General features: G+C 48.4%; 7 protein-coding genes across 7 annotated transcripts; 4 read left to right on the forward strand and 3 right to left on the reverse strand.

Moving 5' to 3' along the window:
* Positions 1-1,131: 1,131 nt before the first annotated feature.
* Positions 1,132-4,019, forward strand: BO79DRAFT_264466 (uncharacterized protein; the record flags this gene model as incomplete). The annotated part of the gene is made up of 4 exons (XM_025686795.1): positions 1,132-2,473; positions 2,606-2,650; positions 2,825-2,891; positions 2,942-4,019. 4 exons carry the CDS (start codon positions 1,132-1,134, stop codon positions 4,017-4,019), a joined length of 2,532 nt encoding a protein of 843 aa, XP_025540004.1.
* A 2,763-nt stretch (positions 4,020-6,782) lies between these two features.
* On the reverse strand, positions 6,783-7,880 carry BO79DRAFT_227991 (arabinan endo-1,5-alpha-L-arabinosidase; the record flags this gene model as incomplete). The annotated part of the gene is made up of 3 exons (XM_025683928.1): positions 6,783-7,004; positions 7,067-7,546; positions 7,620-7,880. The coding sequence occupies 3 exons, from the start codon at positions 7,878-7,880 to the stop codon at positions 6,783-6,785; spliced, it is 963 nt and encodes a 320-aa protein (XP_025540005.1).
* Positions 7,881-10,619: 2,739 nt separating this feature from the next.
* BO79DRAFT_254569 (uncharacterized protein) lies at positions 10,620-11,162 on the forward strand (the record flags this gene model as incomplete). The annotated part of the gene is made up of 1 exon (XM_025686078.1): positions 10,620-11,162. The coding sequence occupies one exon, from the start codon at positions 10,620-10,622 to the stop codon at positions 11,160-11,162; it is 543 nt and encodes a 180-aa protein (XP_025540006.1).
* A 679-nt stretch (positions 11,163-11,841) lies between these two features.
* On the forward strand, positions 11,842-12,343 carry BO79DRAFT_254570 (uncharacterized protein; the record flags this gene model as incomplete). The annotated part of the gene is made up of 2 exons (XM_025686079.1): positions 11,842-11,881; positions 11,976-12,343. 2 exons carry the CDS (start codon positions 11,842-11,844, stop codon positions 12,341-12,343), a joined length of 408 nt encoding a protein of 135 aa, XP_025540007.1.
* Positions 12,344-12,504: 161 nt separating this feature from the next.
* BO79DRAFT_254571 (uncharacterized protein) lies at positions 12,505-13,179 on the forward strand (the record flags this gene model as incomplete). Its single annotated transcript, XM_025686080.1, has 4 exons — positions 12,505-12,833; positions 12,886-12,933; positions 12,986-13,021; positions 13,077-13,179. 4 exons carry the CDS (start codon positions 12,505-12,507, stop codon positions 13,177-13,179), a joined length of 516 nt encoding a protein of 171 aa, XP_025540008.1.
* Positions 13,180-15,592: 2,413 nt separating this feature from the next.
* On the reverse strand, positions 15,593-16,024 carry BO79DRAFT_287213 (EthD domain-containing protein; the record flags this gene model as incomplete). The annotated part of the gene is made up of 1 exon (XM_025688559.1): positions 15,593-16,024. The coding sequence occupies one exon, from the start codon at positions 16,019-16,021 to the stop codon at positions 15,593-15,595; it is 429 nt and encodes a 142-aa protein (XP_025540009.1).
* A 1,182-nt stretch (positions 16,025-17,206) lies between these two features.
* Positions 17,207-18,973, reverse strand: BO79DRAFT_217265 (uncharacterized protein; the record flags this gene model as incomplete). The annotated part of the gene is made up of 6 exons (XM_025683356.1): positions 17,207-17,232; positions 17,287-17,339; positions 17,570-17,658; positions 17,721-17,729; positions 17,947-18,073; positions 18,177-18,973. The coding sequence occupies 6 exons, from the start codon at positions 18,971-18,973 to the stop codon at positions 17,207-17,209; spliced, it is 1,101 nt and encodes a 366-aa protein (XP_025540010.1).
* Between the last annotated feature and the right edge of the window lie 1,672 nt (positions 18,974-20,645).

The raw sequence follows: 20,645 nt of genomic DNA on the forward strand, positions 1-20,645 counted from the left end.
ACTCTCCAGAGATAGCTCTGAATCCACTCGGTGCCTGGGCGAACCGCTTTTTCAAGTCATCGGCGAGTTGCAAAGTAGCAAGGAAATCACCGACACCAAAGCCGAAGCTCATCGTGAACAACCAAGACAAATAACCCGAGCTCGTATGTGTTGATGGGATGCAGTCACAGGAAGGATGATGTATTATTATCAGGATGCGACGAAATGCGACCGAGCCGGAGGTGGCTGTGTTCAAGGGGGCTTAGCGCTTACGCATGACGGGTTTGGGGTACAACTAGGGAAACTGCCGTGCCGTCATGTGGAACCAGGAAGTAATAATGGCTTATAAGGAGGTATCACTGACAGATAATTATCTTGAGCACATATCAATGTTGGATGTGTTGTGACCGCTGCTTGACAGATTTCCCCGTCTGGCGATTTTGGAAGGAAAAAAGGTACAAGGTTTTCATGAGGACCGCTGCAAGGCTGAAACGCAGCCCAATCCCCCAATCGCTTGACCTCGAATCAACACTGAGTTTGTATAAGCAAGTGCTTTTAACTACTCAGTAGCCATACAAGATAGATTGTGCGCCAGACTAGATCATGCCCCCCGTTGGCCTTGCTTGCCGTCCCTTGACATGCACCTACTGATCAACAGCAACGCACAGATAGTTTGCAAATACCTGCCGAATCTTGTGTTGGAATAGAGCGAAACAGAAAGTATATTCAGAACTCTAGAGACCATCCAGTATCAGACCTCTGCTCAATCTAATTAATCCCTATAGTTTTTCGTCGCATGGGTCGAAGGGAACTACGAAGTGAAAAAGACTATTCTCATACAGGATTCCATAAGGATAATAGTCGGCAGTATAGTCTCCATGGCAAAAATGATATAGCATGCCGAAATAGTTACCTCATGATGAGTGGTATATAACTAAGTAGTGATCGGGATGACTCAATGATCGCTTGATTTACTACCAGTTCTCACCTCTCCATTCCCGTCTCTGTTCTTTCCCATCACACACACCCATCAACTACACCAAGCTAGCCAATCTATCGACCCACAAAGCAATTTACAACGTGTCCACTGTACTCTTCATCGAATCAGACAACCAGATCAGCTACTGAACATTATATACCCTTGCTTTTGAAATGGAGAGATCTCCGTTGGGACAGCTGGGCAAGCTGCCCTACGAAATCCGACTGGAGATCTACGAGAAACTTTTTGCAAAGAAGACACCCCTGACGATTCTTCGCTGCTCACGAGCAATCCACGGAGAAATAACCAAACGCCTCTATGACACACTCAACATACATCTAACTCCGGTGTTCAACGACCCCTGGATCGAGGTTCGCTGCAAACGATTGCGATTGCGATGGACCATACCCAATCATTCCTGGATTGCCCAGGCTCGATTCTCATGTATACCATACCACAAGGTGAACCTGGTGATTCATATCTACGCACCCGACCCACGCAACCCTGGCCAAATAGCTCTGCTCTGGCAAAAGGTTCAATATTTGGTGTATATTCTTCAGAACCGTGCTGTTGCTTCCATAGTTATTCGATTGCGAGAGCATCAAGGTCGCGACTGGCAAGAGGAAGGTCACGTGGTGGAGAGCATCCCTTATCCAAACAAATGTCGTCCTGATCATCACATTGTTTTCCTGCCCTTCTGTCGCTTATTCAATGTTGGTGCCTTCTGGGTGCTTCCAGATACTCGGCGCATGGACCGTGTCACTGACTGGGGTCTGATAAACTATGGTCGGGACTTCATCCTGAACAATGGTTACCGGAACTATAACGATGGTCCTCTCAGCCAGGACCGGCAGTACCGGGATATTGTCCGAGACTTTGATAATATTGACGCCCTGATTCGAGATACCGACTTTTTCCTAGAAACACGCCTGGACACTATGCGTGGTAATACCGCAGCAATGCTTCGCCTTGATCGAGTCGCCCACTGGCCTCTGGCAATAACCGTCGACTCGTCATCCAGGCTCGAACGTAGCTTGTTAGATATTCGACAGTACCCAGGCTCAGTAAACCTTCACGATCCCGGTCTGAAGAGTCATAGCCTCCGTATGTGCGGGTTCTATAACATGTACGAAATCTCTTGCGCCATATTAGACAGGGATTCATGGGAAGAATGGCTTTCATGTTTCCCTGAAGGTCTCGATCCCCATGATCAGGACAGTATCGATACTCAGACCCAAATGATCATGGACAATCCCGAAAGGAATGACATCTGGGATTCCGAAAGGGCAGATCGGGAGTACGAAACCAATATTGAGAACTATTTGGAGCGAAATTGGAATGGTTCTCCTGCATGGCGTTACCCCAGCTTTGAAAAGGACTGGTGTACCGATTGCCGACGGATAGGATATCGGACTGGGTGTGACCAAGACTGCGAGCTGAAAGATGGTCCTTACTATGGAAAGTATTGGGATATTGACAAAGTTTTTGCTGCTGATTTTTCGGATTCTGATATTTGTTAGCAATTATAATGAAATGAGTATCTACTCATAATCTAAGCCCTGTTGACAAAATTATTCTTTAGGCCATGCATACATGTAGTCTAATGGTATGGTCTCAATAGTAGCTTTGAGGGAAGCTGCAGACAAGCTAGCTTTGATCTCGACTATGGAGTACGACCAAACTACAGCCAAGGTAGTCGCAGAGGAGAGCATGATGACCTTTCTTAAATGGCAGGATGCAAGCGCTTTGTCGTAGTTTCTATATTGGTGTACATTGGTATCAGTCTATACCCCAGAAATGATTCTGTTCTGCTTTTCCTCCTTTTCTTCTTTCTCCCCCCAAGTTTCGTCTGAATTCTTTCCATAGAATCATATATTGACGCCAAACTTATACTTCGTTTTAATCTCCTCTCCACCGATATGCCGACATCAACGTGAGTTTGGCTAGTACCCATGGATAGGTTTCCATCTGATGTTCTATTAGGCAGATGTCGGCCGACGAGGGCTCGCTCACCGGAGCGGCCCAGGGTATGTTGCCCCCCCCCTCTGATAACGGCGCGCTTGGTGGCCACCTTCCGTCAAGCTTCAATCCTTGGTGGGGTCCAGAGTGGTGTACTTGGCTCCTCGTTGAGGAACCCAACGACATTGCTTTGGACCCAGTCGAGCGATGGAAGCGGCTGTTATTCCTCCTCGAGTATGGTGACTACGCGGCTCGGGTTTGGAACTTCCTGCTGAGGGCGTCCCGAGCACTGCGGTCTCCCATCCACAAATCAGTCGTCCAGCTCCGTGACAAGCTTACACAAGAATCGAAAGATTCTTCCAGCGGACAGAAAATATGGATCCCCCGGATCGAGAGATGCGTCATGTATCTCATCGATCAGGGCCTGGATATCGACCTTGTGATGGCGAAACTGGCAATTCTGGTCTATAGCAAGCGGAACCTCACTTGTCACGCTAGGATAGGGGAGATATCGAACTCTGCCCCGTTGAGGAGAGAAATCGAGAGGGCCAAATCCCGACTCCGCGAGGTCCTGCCAAGTGAACAGTTCCGCAACTATAGTGCCTGGCAACGGATTCTGGCCTTCTATGGAAGTACCCAAGACTACCCACATTTCAGAGACGGCGCTGTCTCTGACACGGTCTTGCCCGAGCCCGACTGCAGACACCAGCCCGACAACGCAAAGCGCCTTGCGTTCGAGAAGAGAGTATTCGATGATCGTCTTGACGCGACTTTCCAGACAATCAACGAGCGGATCCCGGTCACCTTTCGTCCTGTTCCCGGTCAAACGCGGACGAAGCATAGCGTGTCGGATCCGCTCCCTTACGCTCCTCGGAAAAGGCGTGCCATTGGATCGCCGGACTCCGAGGAACGTACCGATGGAAAGCCTGCCGCCTTGCCATTCCCCACCGTGGCCTTTGGAAACGTGGAGGATGCCTGTATATTTCAAGAGATATACAGGGATCTCGAATACGTCTTCGGCAAAGACCGGAGATCGGGCCGGAGGGCGCTCGAGGCGGCACGGAAGGCGGTCGGCCAAGCGCGGGCTAACGTTGATAGGTAGAAGAGGAGGGCGGGGGGTCTTCCGGGCTGAGTGCCCGGAATCACTGAGATTGATGCACACATTGGCGCTAAGTACGGCCCAATATCTATGCTCCTGTGATCTGGGCTAACTCTTCTTGACTCCGCCTCGTGCGGAGTCCCCCCCAGCGATGAGCTTGCACCTTACCGTGGTGCTGGGGTCCAGTATTCCTCCGAAAGGAGGAAGAAGCTAAGACAAGCTCTTTCGTAGAACATAGTCTCGTAGCGTTTTAGTAATCTGTGATTCGGAAATGGCTAAGTTGCTGCAAGCGCTACCATGCCTATTCTGAGACGCACAGCTGTTGCATCTGGTATCAGCCGCAATCCAGCCTTGGGTGTATGCAAAATATAGAGTGTTATGAGGCTAGGCAACCTCGTATGAAGTGCTGCCTGCAGAAGATGGTATCGGTCGGCTCCATTCTTTGCATTTTTATCCTAGACACTGCGTGCTTTGGCGGTGTCGTGTGCTTGTCAAAGCATGTGTACCCAGATGGCGCCGGGTCAGTAGTCATGAAATGGTATGTTTTGCTTGAATTTCGTCACTGCATGGTATGAGGAGTAATAGTACTGTCTACTATGCTACAGACTTGTCTTCTAGTCTTATAGTCCGATCGTTGTCAAGATATATTTACCGATACCTTCCTTGGCATCGGGGCAAGCATGTATTTCCAAGCAAGGGGATGATTGGGTATTAGGCTTCAGGCCATAGCTGCCCGGCCGCAAAAATATATATCGATTCACTATAAAGGTAGTACTACGCCACGTCCCAATCCTGATCATCATCTTAGAGTCAATTCACCCATCATCATAAGTTATATTCTCGATCATGGAGATGTCAGCTGATATTCAGCATCATGGCCAGCTATCCACCAATAGAATTGGAAGTCATGCGGCTGCTGCAGCCTGGGTTGTCCAACGCGCTTGAACCGTTGATCACTTCCCAGCTACTATCGTTCGACTCTTTCTCCAGCGAGACAATCTCCGCAATAATGAAAGTCTGGTTTAACCCTGAACTCGCCCACCACGTGCGTTCCTTCGAAGGGGAGTTTCGTTTGCGATGAAACGAACAGTGACCGTGCTTTACTACAAATGGTCTCATAATTTTGGGGTTATTGGTGTTTCGGTTTAGTCCTATGGTGGACCTCGTATCCAAACAGGTGGGCTTCAGGGTCGCTTTCTTGATTATGGATCTCTCAGTCTTGTTGTCCTTGAGCTAAGGCTCTATATCTTCTTCTTTTTCTTCTTCTTCTTCTTCTTCTTCTTCTTCTTCTTTTTTTTTTTCTTCTTCTTCTTCTTCTTCTTCTTTTTCTTTTTCTTTTTCTTCTTCTTCTTCTTCTTCTTCTTCTTCTTTTTCTTTTTCTTTTTCTTCTTCTTCTTCTTCTTCTTCTTCTTCTTCTTTTTTTTCTTCTTCGGAGGGACCTAAGCCCTCGCTGGAAGAAGGGCGGGACTCAAGCCCTCGTTGGAAGAACGGCGGAGAGGTGAGAATATTCCCGATCTCCCGCGAAATAATCTGGCATTCCCGTTAACACTTAGCCAACAACTAGAGTTGAAACTTCACCAAGCCCTTCAAATATAGCTGACGAGACCATACTCGCACAATTTGCCAATATCCCGGCTGCCAACCACCACTGTGTAGGCGCAGTCTCGTTACCATTACTACCGTCCTCAAGCGATCCGCTACGTCGCCGAATTCATGTTGCAAACAGGCTTGCTCGGGCAGTTCAGCCAGGTTGGACTCGATCCAGACCCCGAACAGACAGTGCCCGACCCAAACTAGGAACATATAGGCCTCAGGGCCATGGGAATAGACGCAGAAGACGCTGGGCAGAAGGGACGAAACACGCCCTGTTTGAGCCAGCAGGGAAGGTCAAACGTGCAGAAGGAACAGGCATGTTGAGAGCAAGATAATGGACGAAGAACGGAGAGGACGGTGGCTCGCAGGCAGCCAGCCGGCTGCGAAACTCATTTATATCTCTACTTTTACTTTTGTTGTTTAGTTGTGTTTAGCTACGGCGACGACCTTCCTACGTCGTGGCAAGCGTTGCTTACGTTGTTTACTGCGAGTTTAAGAGATCTTTGTATAAGCGTTCGGGGCCATATTCTTTGCCTCAGACGGTGAAGCACCTGCATAGCTAGCATCTCACTACGCCGGTTCGATCGGGTATAAGAATATGAAGATGAATTGAATTGAATTGAAACTACTACCGTACTTCCAGTGACCATACAACCACTCCCACCAATGGCATCACAACTCTCACACCAATCCAAACTGGCATGACAGGGGGATGGAACAGGCTCGACCTCATTCAAGTAAGGAGTAGAGGCTGCGGCATGAGTAAAGGCTAGTGTAGAGGCAGCCTCGCCGGTGTGGCGGTAGCACCTCCTTCCTAGCAGAGCCCGACCAAGAAGCCACAAACATGTAGGCCTCAGGGCCATGGGATAGAGCCCTGAAGATGCTGGGTAGGGGGAACTGAACACACCAGGCATTTAGTCACCTGGGGAAGGTCAATCATATCACAAAGGAAGAAGCAGGACAAGCACAAAACACAGCATTTATACTACCATACGTCACGAAGCTTTCTAGCTGGTATCTGCATAGTTATGCAATTCCAATTACAGGGCAAAAAATAAAAATAAAAATATATGTACAAGAACTAGAAGTGTTATCCTGGCAACTCAACCACCGTTATGTGAAAATAGCCAGTTTGCACCAGATTGCGTTTCGAGGACGCCCAACAGCCGAAGCTTAGACAGAAGGCCATCCACCAGACCAGTTAATGACATTCCAGCCAAACTGCTTGTCGCCATCAGCATAGCCGATGTCAGTGTTGAGGTAATGGTAGTAAAGGATTGGTCCGAATTCAGGATCATCAAAGACACCCTGGCCACCAGGTGCGTAGACGTTATCGTGACTTTCCAAAACGGCAGTGCCGCCATTAGACTGGCAATCATTGTCATCTTTATCGACCTATTTGTTTTGAATCAGTGTTAGATAACAAATCACCAGAATCCTTCTCCGGAGAAACTTACAAATCCACCAGTAGCCTTGGTGCTGCGACAAACCATAATCTTGTACTCCTCGCCAGGGGCCGGGCGATCGGTGTCAAGGCCGCAGCATGTACCAGAAGAGAAGAAGAGATAGTAGTAGTTACCGTGCTGGTACATGTATGCTCCTTCTTCGGCCTGACTTCCCGTGGAGTTGAAGGCAAGGTTGTATGCAGAGCTGCCAGCAGTCTTGGTTCCCGCTGCGTTCATCGGGACTTGGTAGATGTCGTCGTAGAAAGAGCCAAAGTTCATGTAGAAAGCTCCATCGGCTTTGATGAGGTTGGCATCAATGGCATTGTAGAGCTTGCCACTGTGAGAAGAAACGCCGATCGATCCGTGATCAGTCCAGGTGTTGAGCTCCATGGTAGGGGAGGTGGCGAGGCCGATGGCAGAATTCTGGGTGCCGAACGTGGAGACCGCATAGAATACGTAGTAGGTTTGTTCGATGTAATGAACATCGGGTGCCTTTATTGAAACAGAGTATTAGCAATGTGATGCGAACAGTAGCGTAGCGTACAGTCAGAACTTCGCAACTTACCCACAAGTCTGTGTTTCCAGCGAGGTTGATCCTTGATCCAGCCGGGACAACAGATCCAACCCCTTCCCAAGGCCCGTTCAATGAGTCCGAGGTGGCATAAGTGATCCCACCACCAGTGGAAAAGCGAAAGTATTTGCCATCGGATACGCGGCGCATAAGGCCAGGGTCACTAATGACACACAGACCCGAGCAGGGCTCAGGGTTGGCGTAGGCATAGGCCAAACCGGGGAGGATGGTGAGGGCTGCAAGACTCAAAAACATAATTTGAGAAGGAGGCGGAAGGTGATGTAGTACTTAGGAAAGTAGTGAGGGGCCGTCCCCAAATAAATAAGACCATGATTCTCAGCGAAGAAAGGGGTTTCTAAGTGAAATATCTCTCCTGAACAGCCGTGTCCCCCAAGCACCTTGTATCACCCGGAGACAGGCAGGTGGAGTATGTTCAAAGCAACTGTACCCCGTCTGATTTCATGTTACTTTGGAAATATCAACGAATTGCCTAGGATGCCGGTGCAAACCAATCACCGAGAGCTGACAGGGCTATGGAGCACCGTGTTCAGTTTTCGCGGTCTCAAATTATGAAGGAACAGGCACGACCAGAGACCAAGGGATCCACCGCATGGTTACTAGGAAAGATACAAAGCTTAAGGTGGCCTCGATTGTCTTCAGTCGTATGTCAAGTCATATCCAAATTTGCTTTGGTTGCACTTGTACATACAGGGTTAGGGGGCCAATTAAGTTTAATATGTTTGCATACAGTCGCGATAGCCCATTGGATCTGCTTAATTTCGCGTTTGGCAAAATCGAAAATGCAAAACCCTTCAGGCTACGAGATTCTTCAAATCTTAACCTCGGATCAGAAAGTGCCGGCATTATGTCTCCCTTTCCGCTATAATTTTGTTCAACCGTGCATTAGGCGGTGGGATTGCCCATGTCACCACAAATCTCAAGAGTGGGCCAACATAGCTGGATAGTACTGTGGATAGCCTACTGTTGTGCCTGCGAAAGTGAGTTTCAAAGAAGTACGCTCTGGGCCATGATATTGTAGAAATACATCCTTTTGTACCTTGGAAGGGCATGATCAGGCTCACTCTTCTTCGGCAGTTGGACAGCCGACAAGCATAGAATAGGGCTGGTTATAGTGGGGGGTGTTTCTTCCGGTAAGGATTCATTGGTGATAGGCGTTGCAACGAAGTGGAACACTTTCATGTCCCTGAAGCGCCACAATCGTAAGTGGGTACTGCGTAGGAGGCGGAAGTAGGATCTAAGTCACCCGCTAAGACCAATTCACTCCGAGTATGTCTCAGATTTAAAGCCAGCGGTGCTACTGGTGCTGCTACCGCATACCCTGCCTTCGGAAGATAGAAGAAGCTAATCTCGCTGTGTTCACGGCGATGCCAGTTCTTGATAGAAAAGGTTCGATGCTTACTTCCATACGAGCAATTCCAGCATCAAACAGGCCTGTGTCTATACGTAACGTTACTATCGGGTAAAAAGAAGTCGAGAGCCAACCTACATGGGGAGTAAAAATCAGCAAAGTAGACGGTCATAGACGTGGTCAATAATGCAAACAGTCTAAACTAGTCAAACACTTCTAGCGACAGGGTCCAAGTTAGGATCGGCCAATTATAGGCGATCACTTTCAGCTATGAGACGATCGCAAACATCAAGGGTTTTATCAGTGGGCCTGGGGCTTACAGTGCGCACAGCTTTCCCAAAAGGGTATCGGCCAAGATGTAGCTACTGGTTAGAACTTTCAACCCGAAACACTAATCCTCTGAAGATAGGTACGGATACGGAGTGCATATCCACTTCTCACTCGGAGCTCCACCTTTCACTGATAAGCTTCAGGCTCTGCCAAGCTAATCAATTTATCCGGGTATACATCGGACTGCCCGGATGTAAGTCCTTACTGTCCCACCTGATCTAGAGAGATATTACTCACATGACAGGCCTATCTGACAGGCAAAGGGTGAGATACATTGGGAATCCGTGAAGGTGTAGCAAGTAAATTTCCGCTTTATAATCGTCCTCGGAAAGCGATCGTGCAGGTGAGTATAATGGACATGTTATGACGGCCAACTGAATCTTTCGCCTGCTGCACCAGAACGGACTATCGGAGGTCAATCTGTCCCTGACTTCGAAAGCAAGTCCACTAGGCTGGGCGATGGGCTCGGGTCATTTTGTGGTATATAGTAATATATAGTATAGTATTTTAAAAAAATTTTACTTGTTTTTGTGTGTTTTTTCTAGCAAAGATTAAATAAAAATAGAAGAGGTGTGTAAAAGCAAGTATTTAAAAGAAATAAAATTAAAGATTAAATAAAGATAGAAGAAGTGTGCAAAAGCAAGTATTTAGAAGAAATAGAGGCAAAGATTGAATAAAGATGGAAGAGGCGTCATCCTTGCACTATGCATAGCCCTGGGATTCCCCAAACCTTCCGAAATATCCAACCTCAACGGACAAACCAAAACCAAGTAGATAGAGATTCCATTTCTCATTATTCAGTAGCCATAATCTCGTCTCCTTCCTGCACTTCCTTGTTCTTAACGTAGGTCGTCGGCGCACCGGGAGGTACGAGATAGCGCCGGTAATAATTTGGCAAGGTTTTCCCCAACGTCTTTATGGAGGGGCTGCACCTGACATTCATTCTCTGGTATTTCTTATACTGAATAAAGTCCATCTCCTTCTGACAGCCACAGGAGAATGTAATTTGGAGATTGGTGCACATGTTTATAGATTGGTTCTGGAAGGATGTGAAGATTGATCGGTCAAGGTGCGATTTGACGTGAAATAAAGATTGAGCGGTGGTTAAGCTGGTTGTAAGGGTTTGAGTGAGCTTTGGGGTGTCGAGTAGTCGTGTGCTTGGTTGATCACTAGCGGGCTATACACACTTTGGTGACAGTGTTAGTATGTTCCGCTGATGACAGGATTCTGACGCGGTCATTCGCCATTCGGCTCTCTAACTTTTCTGGCTTTCGCTGAAAGCTCGCACTCTTACTATGTCCATTAAACGAACCTGGGGTCTAATCGTGGGGAGTATGAGAAGGCTCTCCATCATGGACAACGATAAGGCTGAAGAAGCTTTAGAAACGCTGGAACGGACCTGCTCTATCCTATGGAACGCTAAAACTGGCACTGTTCCAACTGAAGTACTCGCTCGTCTGCCGCTGTCACTTGTAAGCCTTGATCACCAGTCTGTTACCTCAGGGCTGAACGTGCCTTACTTCATTCCGTGGAAGGAGGGGGATCTACGGCGTTACGAAAGAAATCTTGCGCCCGTGGAGGGAAATGAGAGGATTTCATGTGATGAGAATGTTCTCCTAGATGGATGTCGGATGGGATACAGATTGTCCAGACCATGGGGTAGCGGTGGGGAATGGGCGGAAACAATGTGTTCTCGTTTGCTTACAGAAGTGGACATTGCACCCCGCAAAGGCACTCAGGGTGATATGCTAGCCTTGAAGTCGGTGACTGGATGGAGACACCATATGTGCGTGCATTTTCTGCGTCCATGCTACGAGCCTGACTCACTTTATGCGTGAACAGCGGGATTCCTGATGACTCCCCAATTCCACAGCCGTGGTACATACGGAGGGAATGCTACCAATGGGGTCCATATTGTTACTGGACATTGCGCAGCAACAAACACCCACAGTGAGTCAGGTGAGGAGGTAATGGTAATTTTGGTTTGTGTTAGTCCGGGTCACTAGGTAGTGTATTGTATCCTCTACTTTGTTCTTTCCCCATTCTACTTGATTCTCTTCCTGTGACCCGTCCCATACCTCACAGCTCTCACTCCTCTCCTACTTCCCCCTTCTCTACTCTTACATATCCATCCTGCCCCCCTACTTTCATCGTTCTGGCACTTTTCTCATTATTCCAGAAATGTGAAGCTTGATTTTTCGCGGGACGCACAATCGCGCGGCACGCGATCGCGTGCCATTGTCGCGCGATTGTGCGTCCCGCTTCCGTCGATTCTGTCGCTTCTGCTCCAGACAGGGGCTTGAAGTGAGCTCTGCTTTAAGAGCTGTCCCTTATGAGGCCCACCCTTCTTCGAAGAAGGGTGGGCCTCATGGGAAGATGCCCAATGCAACTTCCCCACCCTTTGTCAGGGGCCTCTATGAACTTTCAGTTTTGGTATCGCACCGGCCTGGAACTAAGCCTCTTCATTTGGGATCCATCCTGTCTCCAACTCCAACACACATCAAAGGATCATCGAGAATGAGTCGAACCATCATCAACCGCATGGCCTCTGATCATCGTGAGTAGACAGCCCTCTTCTGAATATCAGCTGCTCTTGTGGGATCTTCATAATTCAGGCTCCAAGTTATGACTTTAACTGACTTGATGCTAAGGTAGAGACCGTACTCTCAAACCGGCAGCCCGGTCTATCCGAACTTCTCCCCGGGACAGCCCCAATTCCCTCCAAATGCACAGTGCCCTCCGTCGAAGCGCTACCCGGCAGGCCAAAAACGATATATCGCTTCTAGTCAGCCAGGCGACGGAGAGATATCTCTCACAACACCCTCCAGCGGGATACTCACCGCAGCCATTCCAGGGCACGCCCGCAGCATCTTATGGAACCACTCCTCCAGCATTCCCCGCAAAACCTCCAACACGCACTCCTCCACAGATGGCTGGGGGCATTCCCGCCGCTGTCGAGCAGCCTGCCCATGCCTCCTGGTCTGCCGCAGCAACCAGTCATGGAGGCATGGGCAGGTAACGCATACCAAATGCAACAGATGCAACAGATTCAACAGATGCAAATGGGGCAAGCGCCCGCCTTAAATGGCCGACGAAACGACGCAGTTAGACTGCGGATGCGTAAGTAGCCCGTGATCTTCGACCAACACAATGTTGATATCGAGCGCTAACTCTAGCAATATGTCCCTGGATGGGTATACAGATCATGCAGATTTAGAAAACAGTGTACCTTTTGGAGGCCCACCCTTCTGTACAACAAAGAAGGGTGGGCCTCACCGATACCCCATGGGCCCTCGACCGCATCGAAGCTCACCCTTCTGTACAACAAAGAAGGGTGGGCCTCACCGACACCCCATGGGCCCTCGACCGCATCGAGGCTCACCCTTCTGTACAAAAAAGAAGGGTGGGCCTCACCGACACCCCATGGGCCCTCGACCGCATCGAGGCTCACCCTTCTGTACAACAAAGAAGGTTGGGCTGAGGCCCACTGAAGTGATCATGGGTGTCGGGTAAGTATGATCCAATTTCTACGTGCTGATCGCCGCGCTAACATGTTAGTAGAGAGCATGGGGTGTCGGTGAGGCCCACTGAAGTGACCATGGGTGTCGAGTAAGTATGATCCAATTTCTACGTGCTGATCGCCGCGCTAACATGCCAGTAGAGAGCATGAAATTAGTGCCAGCGCAGTAAATGCCAGGTAGGCCCCTATGTGGAGTCTCGCAGAGAACTATACTGATTACAATTCTTTCTAGCCGGTCACAACCTGTGGATGATTTGGTCTTTTTCAATACACCCCCCGACACAGCCGAAGATGAAGTCATGGTGACTCTAAGTCACACCCAACGACATCATTAAAAACCACTACGGAGAGCTGTTTACAATTGCGTTATTGCCTCACCGACACCCCACTGGCCCTCAACCAAGCCGAGGCCAACCCTTCTATATTTCACAGAAGGGTGGGCCTCGCCGACACGCAACAGTGAAGCGCAGTAGATGCCAGGTAGGCCCCCATGCGACCTCTCGCAGAAAACCATACTGATTTTGGTCTTTTCTAGTCATTCGCCGAAAAGTAACAAGTCGAAGGTCATGCGACCGGTATATTCGGACAAGGAGACAAATCCGGAGGAGAAGATGGCACATCTGGAAAGAAATATAATAGTCTGGAGCAGTTCCATACATTCAAAGCATTCTTGACTGAGGCGAGTTGCGGCAAGCTGTTTCTGCTGCAGCCCAGTGTCCACCTGGCCCATGGAAAAGCGTTGTTATGAGGAATAACTGGAGGTATATGAATGAAAGCATTTTTCGGACAACCCAGTATGTTCGCCGGCCTCTTTGGGGTGGTTACATCTCTTTCTTTGATGCATCTGAAAGGCCTACCGGTTGTTGTCTACTGCTTAGAGGGATACTATACATGATACAAGGATGTGATGACCACTCGAGTGAGTCCCGTTTGCCCCACGTACACATGGACTTCCATTTCTCTTTTGGCCCAGAGCGTACATGACGGAAGCTTGCTACGCAATTCGGGATAATGCAAAACCACATAATATTAGGCTACCTCAGACAAAAAAGGGAAATAAAAGTTTCAGCATCACACACCTGATCTTCCTGTTGATTTGTAGTCGACGCACTCCCATCAGTGCTGATTCAGTGGTTTACTGGACTGCTATCGTAGGGAAGCGAGGCATGCAGCTAAAGTACTAGTCCGCATAATGCAACAAGGGCCCTCGTACTATTATGGGGCATCAATCTAACAATAGTAGCAGTGTAATAAATCTAGTAAGGGAAAAGAATAGTAGTAATCCTACGCAGTAATCCTAATCATAGAACAATAATGGGCGGCTGCGCACCTTGGCAGCTGTTACTTGTTCTCTCAGACTCAAGATTAAAGAGAAGGTTGTTATGGGATGAGAGATAGCTTTAAGAAACGAGAGATGATGAAGAGACACGAGTAGTAGCCGGAGATTCTAAGCCATGCATGTGTAGAGGTCTTGGTCATTGTAGCCAGGCATCGCCCGATCCTTCGTCACCTGTGGGTGGTCTTCGACTCCCATCTTTGACACCAAACCACCATCATCTTGAGATCTAGATACTATATCACCTTTGTAGGTCGCTTGGTGACACGTTAGACTGTGTTCTATTCTAACTCTATCTAATCCTATCCTATTATATTCTATTTAAATCATATTTTTATACCCGACCGAGCCCGCAATAGATGATGCCAGCCATATAGGCGCTTCACTGTCTGAAGCACATAATATAGCCCGAGACCCCTTGATCCCTCAATTTTCGCAGTAACACCACACACACTTAGATCACGAGCCAATGCAAGCCACGTTGTAGAAAGCTTGCTGTCGTGACTTTAATCACAACTGAATATACAACAAAAGCAAAACAAAGCGTAGTCATACAAAACTTAGATATGAACGAGTGGCGCAGCCGACTGATCGGCTGCCTGCGAGTCCATTCTCTCCGTTATTCCTCCATTATCCTTGCTTCCAACATGCTGTTTTTCTCGTGCTTCTCCCGCCTCCGGAAACCCATCGCGAATAACTGATAGGGGGACTCATTGATTGAATCTGGACTTCCCCCCTGCTGCTAGAACCATTGATTGGTGCAACCCGTGGGTCGGTACGGAGTCCTAGTAAATACGGAAAACTTGCAAGCTCTGAAAAGCAGCTCAGCTCGTCCCGTCTGTGAGATCGAGTCACCGTTGATACAGAATATTGAACCAACAGGTTGTTTTGACGGAAAGATCTCTCGAACAAGAAATATCATCACCTCGGGCTAAACTCAGGACACGGGCGGCGAATGGAATACTGGTGTCGGACACCAACGCGACATTGCTAAGTTCGGGTCTTGCCATTTTGGTGTCCAGAATGTTGGCGTCACCGGCGATGTCACTTATCATACTGGGAGTCAGGATATTGTTACCATTATTAACGAGGCAATCTCCCAATATGCCTCTCTAATGGCCTTGTCTGTGCGAAGAGGTACATGGAGTACGTTGGTGATGCAGGTAGTCAGAAGGTCGAGTGGAGTCTGTATTTAGTAGTCAATTGCACTGACAGTTGTTGGACTATTAAATAACTAGGGCAGTCAGACCTGGTGTTTTTAAATCACGGAGGGTTCCCAACTCCCCGCTGGCAACTAGCATGAGAAGATGGTACATAGACAATCGCATGTGCCATTTAGCACAAAGAAAGAGGATAAATCAGAAGGGTACATAAATTTCCTTCCAAAACACAGCACCTCTCTCTTCCCCCCTTCAGTTGGTGGTCTCCATCACATCCCCCAAAAGCGCAATCCCCAACTTGCTCCGATCCAAGAACCCTTCCTCATCCGCCGCAATCTGCGCCGCCGCTTCGGGCGCCATCACTTTAGCCGAGAATGTTTGGAAGGCAGCCTGGTCCGCAAATGTGAGTTCAGCATAAGCATCGAAATCAAAATCAGTTTGCTGCCCGACGAGGACGGTGGCGGGCGTGAGGGCATTGCGGGTTAAGTTATTATTATTGTTTTCTCCCGCTTGAGGTTTCTCGATAGTGGTGCGCGCGATGTACATGCGCTTGTGCGATAGAGGAAAGTCATCACCGGACAGACGCTTGACCAGTTGGATGTGGGCTTCGTAGCGGTCCTTGAAGGTTTGAAGGTCGAGGCCGGGTTTGCGATAGGCATAAATGATAACACGGACGGACATTTTGGGGTATATTCTTGGGTGGATCTAGGATATACTGAGGGCGAAGACAGAGAGTCTGGTCCTTGGGAATCTGGCGTTTAACGTGGTTTGATTTGCTTGTTGGAGAGATACAGTTAGATGGGGCGATATTGGGGGAATTTTCAGAAGTGAGAGGCGAAATTGTTGGGGAGGGGGTGAGGAGAACGGCAGGTTACAGAAATCTCTTGCATTCATTTATTAACTACCTTTTCAAATTGGAGAAAGTAGTTAGTTCAAATGGGGGCTAAGTGTTGACCCGATTATAGCTTGATGTCTCGTTGGCGGTCAACAGACCCACATTGTTGGGATTAGGCCAGCTATCCATAGACTAGTACTGCGTGCACTGCCTCAGATCAACATGTCCAGAGTTTCGTGTTCCTATAATCCAAAAACAGACGCAAAGCTTGCTTGATTGTCAGGTCTTCCAGCTGAGTAACACGCATCCAGCCAGGGTGCCTTAGTCCAAGGAGTTGGCGACGGGTCCGCCATTGGCATTGCCGTTGGCGACAGAAGTTCGGACGGACGCTAGAATTGGATCAGACAGTGTAATGTCCCCCCAAGGTCCTGGGTCGAGGGAGCTAAGTCCTGGTGGCGCAGTGAAAAACATCTGGTCGGAGCACGTTGGTGTCAGGCCCCAATCAACGCAATCGGTAGCGCCTGAGCTAAGCCTCCGGGCAGGGGAAGCATAACATACCTTTGCTACTACCGGCCAGTCGGAAGGCTGTCAGCGAGTGGATGATGCCAAAAAAAACATATCGTGAAAAGAGCGGCGTGACTCTTGCCTTGGGCGGGACCAGGAAAGCGAATCGTTGGCTTCAATCCGGACGCGGTGACAATCTGCTGCTCCTTGGTCCCAGCAAATTGACCGAGAATGGCCTGGGTGATCGCAGTCAGAGGCTATATCGTCAAGGAGTACATGAACATGTGTGAAGTAGTCGCCATGGTAAACGGACGCGAGTAACCAACTACCTGTTGGCATTGTATTAGTACTATGCAGTGGCCAGTCACCTCGCTCAACTCGAGTTGAGGGCCCAATGATGCGGGCTAAATTGGCAAGTTGTACTGTCTGGTTCATCCCACGGCAAATAGAGAGATTGTCCCGACAAGGATACTTTGAAATCACCACGACTTCATCTTCGGCTGTGTCGGGGGGTGTATTGAAAAAGATCAAATCATCCACGGGTTGTGACTGACTAGAGAGAATTACAATCAGTATAAATCTCTATTACACTCTACATGGGGCCTACCTGGGATCTTCTGCGTCTCTAATGGCATGTTATCACAGAGGTCGACTGTGTTACTAATAAATCAGTTAGATAATCATTCTTCAGGTAGCGTGGCTTCGCAACAATATACCTGGTCACAGTCGTGACTGATGATACTCTGACTTAAAAGCGGGTAGGCTCGGTAGGTGGTGCACAGGCCATGTTATTTATTCTGCTGGAATAGCTTGAGTATTCGCGGGACCAAAGGCCAATCTTAGTTAGCTCAGTTAGTGAGAATATAGGATAAGGATCATAGAGCACATACGCAGCTCGGGGAATAGCAGGCGGTCTTAGCATGGTTGATGGAACACTAATCTCATCAGTCACCGAATTCCAGGAAAGAATCGCCCATAGCTAGCTTGTCAGGACGACCAATTATCTGCCACAGTAACCCCGCTCCCCGCTGACAGACTTACTGTGGTTGGCTTTTCATTGGTGAGGTTTCAGTATTGTTACATCCTGTTGAATTCACCGACCCTTGAGGTGCACTCCGCTAGGTCGAATAGAAAATCCTGTGTGATATTATTTCCCGGCCGAAGGATCTCTGGCGAGGAATGGCAATCGGGCAGAGATCAACATTTTCGTTAAGTGAGACAAGCTCGTGGGCTTGGAACCCTCGCTTCACTTTCCGTATCATCGCACCTTGTAAGGCTGAACTAGTGCGCCCTGGCTTCCCAGCAGAAACTGGACGGGCGCAACACTGCTACACGCTTCTGCCACGATGATGAGTGAACGATTCTGATCCGAGAGTACCGAAAACAAAAGATTCCTGTTACCATTGCCAGTACATGTTGAAAGGGAAAAAACAAAAAGACCCACTTTCCCTATCAGCTCAGAGGCCCGTTCTAAAGGTCTCGGTACATCATTGTCACCCAAGGTAGATCAGGGCAGTCACCATGGTAAAGAGCGTAAGCATAGTCGATGCTGCGATCATGCCATATTGTCCAATGCCGTTGGATTTGGATGAGGGAGTCGGACAAGTAACGTTGGGGTTCGCCGATCGCTCTAAAGGGCTACAGGCAAAGGCAGTCGCCGCTGCCCATATACTGGACGCCGCGGAAGCATCGATTCTCGCCGCGCATGGGTTGGTTGTCGGACTAGGCCCAAGAAAGCCGCATTCTTCCCCGGTAGCAGTCACGTTCAACGCATTGGCGTTTTGGATGCCGCACGTACCAGAAGATGTAGCTGCTTCAAGACTAGGTGCCTCCCCTGACAGGCTGACAGTGAAGACGATGTCATTGTGAAACTTGATGTCTTGAGGTCCACTGCCATTCTGGGAACAATCGGCAATATGCAGGGTCCAGGCAAAAGTCCAGAAGCCGTTCGGGTAGGGAAGGGTATTAACAAAGCGGGTAACCAAGTGAAGACCGGGAGACCAGAGGTCCGACGAAGCGAGTTCAAGAAGCCCGCCATTGATGGAACCTGGAGAAGACCGGTTGTTGCCTTCCAACAAATCCCAGGTGATGTAGGCATCCAAGCTGGAAGCCAGAGGTGAATTCTGCAGCGCAAAAACGATAGGCATCAGGGCCTCGGGCGTATAAGTCTCGTTGCGCGGTGATATCAAGTCAACTTCGAAGATACTCGAATAGATATCTGAAGTGCCATCGCCCATTGCAATCATGGAGTTCACCACCAGTACGGCCCAAGTAAGGAAGCGAAGGTAAATCATGTTGAAGGGAAAGTGGCAAACGAAAGTGGAGGAATGTAATATCAAACTTGGCGAATAACCCCGGCCGTTGGCTGTTGACCGTTGAAGGGATGGAAGATAATGAACCAGAAAGAGTGAAGAGAAAAAGAGGATAGGAGTCAAGGGAAAGTTTCCAAGCGGCTAAACGGATGTCACGGCATGATGCTGCACTCCTGAGCTGGCCCGATCCCTGCAGGCTCCGCCATTCTTGCCCAATCTAAGGGATCCGATTGCTCTTTGCCTTATCTTGTGTCATGTCTCTTCATCACCTCTCATTTCTTCCAGTTATCTCTCATTCCATAACAAACCTTCTCTTTAATCTTGAGTCTGAGAGAACAAGTAAGAGCTGCCAAGATACTCTTTGCCATGTCTTGTGTCGTGCCTCTTTATCATCTCTTGTTTCTTAAAGCTATTTCTCATCCCATAACAAACCTTCTCTTTAATCTTGAGTCTGAGAGAACGAGTAATAGCCGCCAAGGTGCTCTTTGCCATGTCTTGTGTCGTGCCTTTTTATCATCTCTTGTTTCTTAAAGCTATCTCTCATCCCATAACAACCTTCCCTTTAATCTTGAGTCTGAGAGAACGAGTAATAGCCGCCAAGGTGCTCTTTGCCTTGTCTTGTGCCTGACCACCTTATCGACGTCTCTGAGGTTATGCATCGTGAATTCCGCTTTCTGCATAAATAATATGCCTGGTGCCCGCGGATCCCTTTTCTGTCGTTTCTGCTCCAGACCGGGGCACGAAGATACGCAATGTAACTTCCTCACCCTCTGTCGGGGCCTTTATGAACTTTCTGTTATGGTATCGCACCGGCCTGGAACCAGAGTTAGCCTCACGGAAACTCCAAGAGCTCTCGATAGAATCGTGACCCGTCGTAACAGAAATATACGACGAGCTATCAGACGGCGCGAACGAGTTCGAGCAAGAATCACGGATGTTGCAAGGCGTGGGAGTCATGCTCTGAATATTAGCCGCTGCGGTCCTATCCATGCTACCGCAACGAGTTCAACATTTGCTTTCGTTCCTTCCAAACGCTTGCTTTTATGTGCCTCTTCCACCTCTATTCCAATCTTCACTTGAAGAGACATGCAAAAGCAGGAGGCTGCCAACCATTCAAGACTAATACCCAAGATAATGGTTCTAATAACCAGCTATTAATTATTTTTTATTATATGCATAAGATAGAGTATATAACATAATTTAATCAGTAGAATTCCTGTTTAATCCTAACAAGATTTATTCTAGGTGCAGGCATCCTGCAAGAGCACTCTGGCCGTCCTAGTATCAGGGTAATCTGATCATACATACATATATACATGGCTTAGACCACACAATACATTCATTACGTTACTACCTTACTCTTGTCACATGATCCGCACTTTCCTCTAGTATCTAGTCCTGAGCGAGGACCTTCTTTGTTCACACTCTTCCGTCATTCCTGTGTCCATCCATTTCTCTGTAAGTCCTGGGTATCAAGATATGCCAAAACTCATTCACTTCTTACTTCGCAAATCCCGTCCTTGCGCTGATTCTATTTATCCCTCAGGGCCGACAATCTATTTTACACGACCAAGATTGACGTTTCTTTCAACCAGTCCTGTTACTTCGTCACCTCTCAGCTCTTAGAGTCATCACCCAATTCCTAGAGCCCTCT

Source organism: Aspergillus costaricaensis, assembly GCF_003184835.1.
Source record: "Aspergillus costaricaensis CBS 115574 unplaced genomic scaffold BO79scaffold_14, whole genome shotgun sequence".
Classification (NCBI taxonomy): Eukaryota; Fungi; Ascomycota; class Eurotiomycetes; order Eurotiales; family Aspergillaceae; genus Aspergillus; species Aspergillus costaricensis.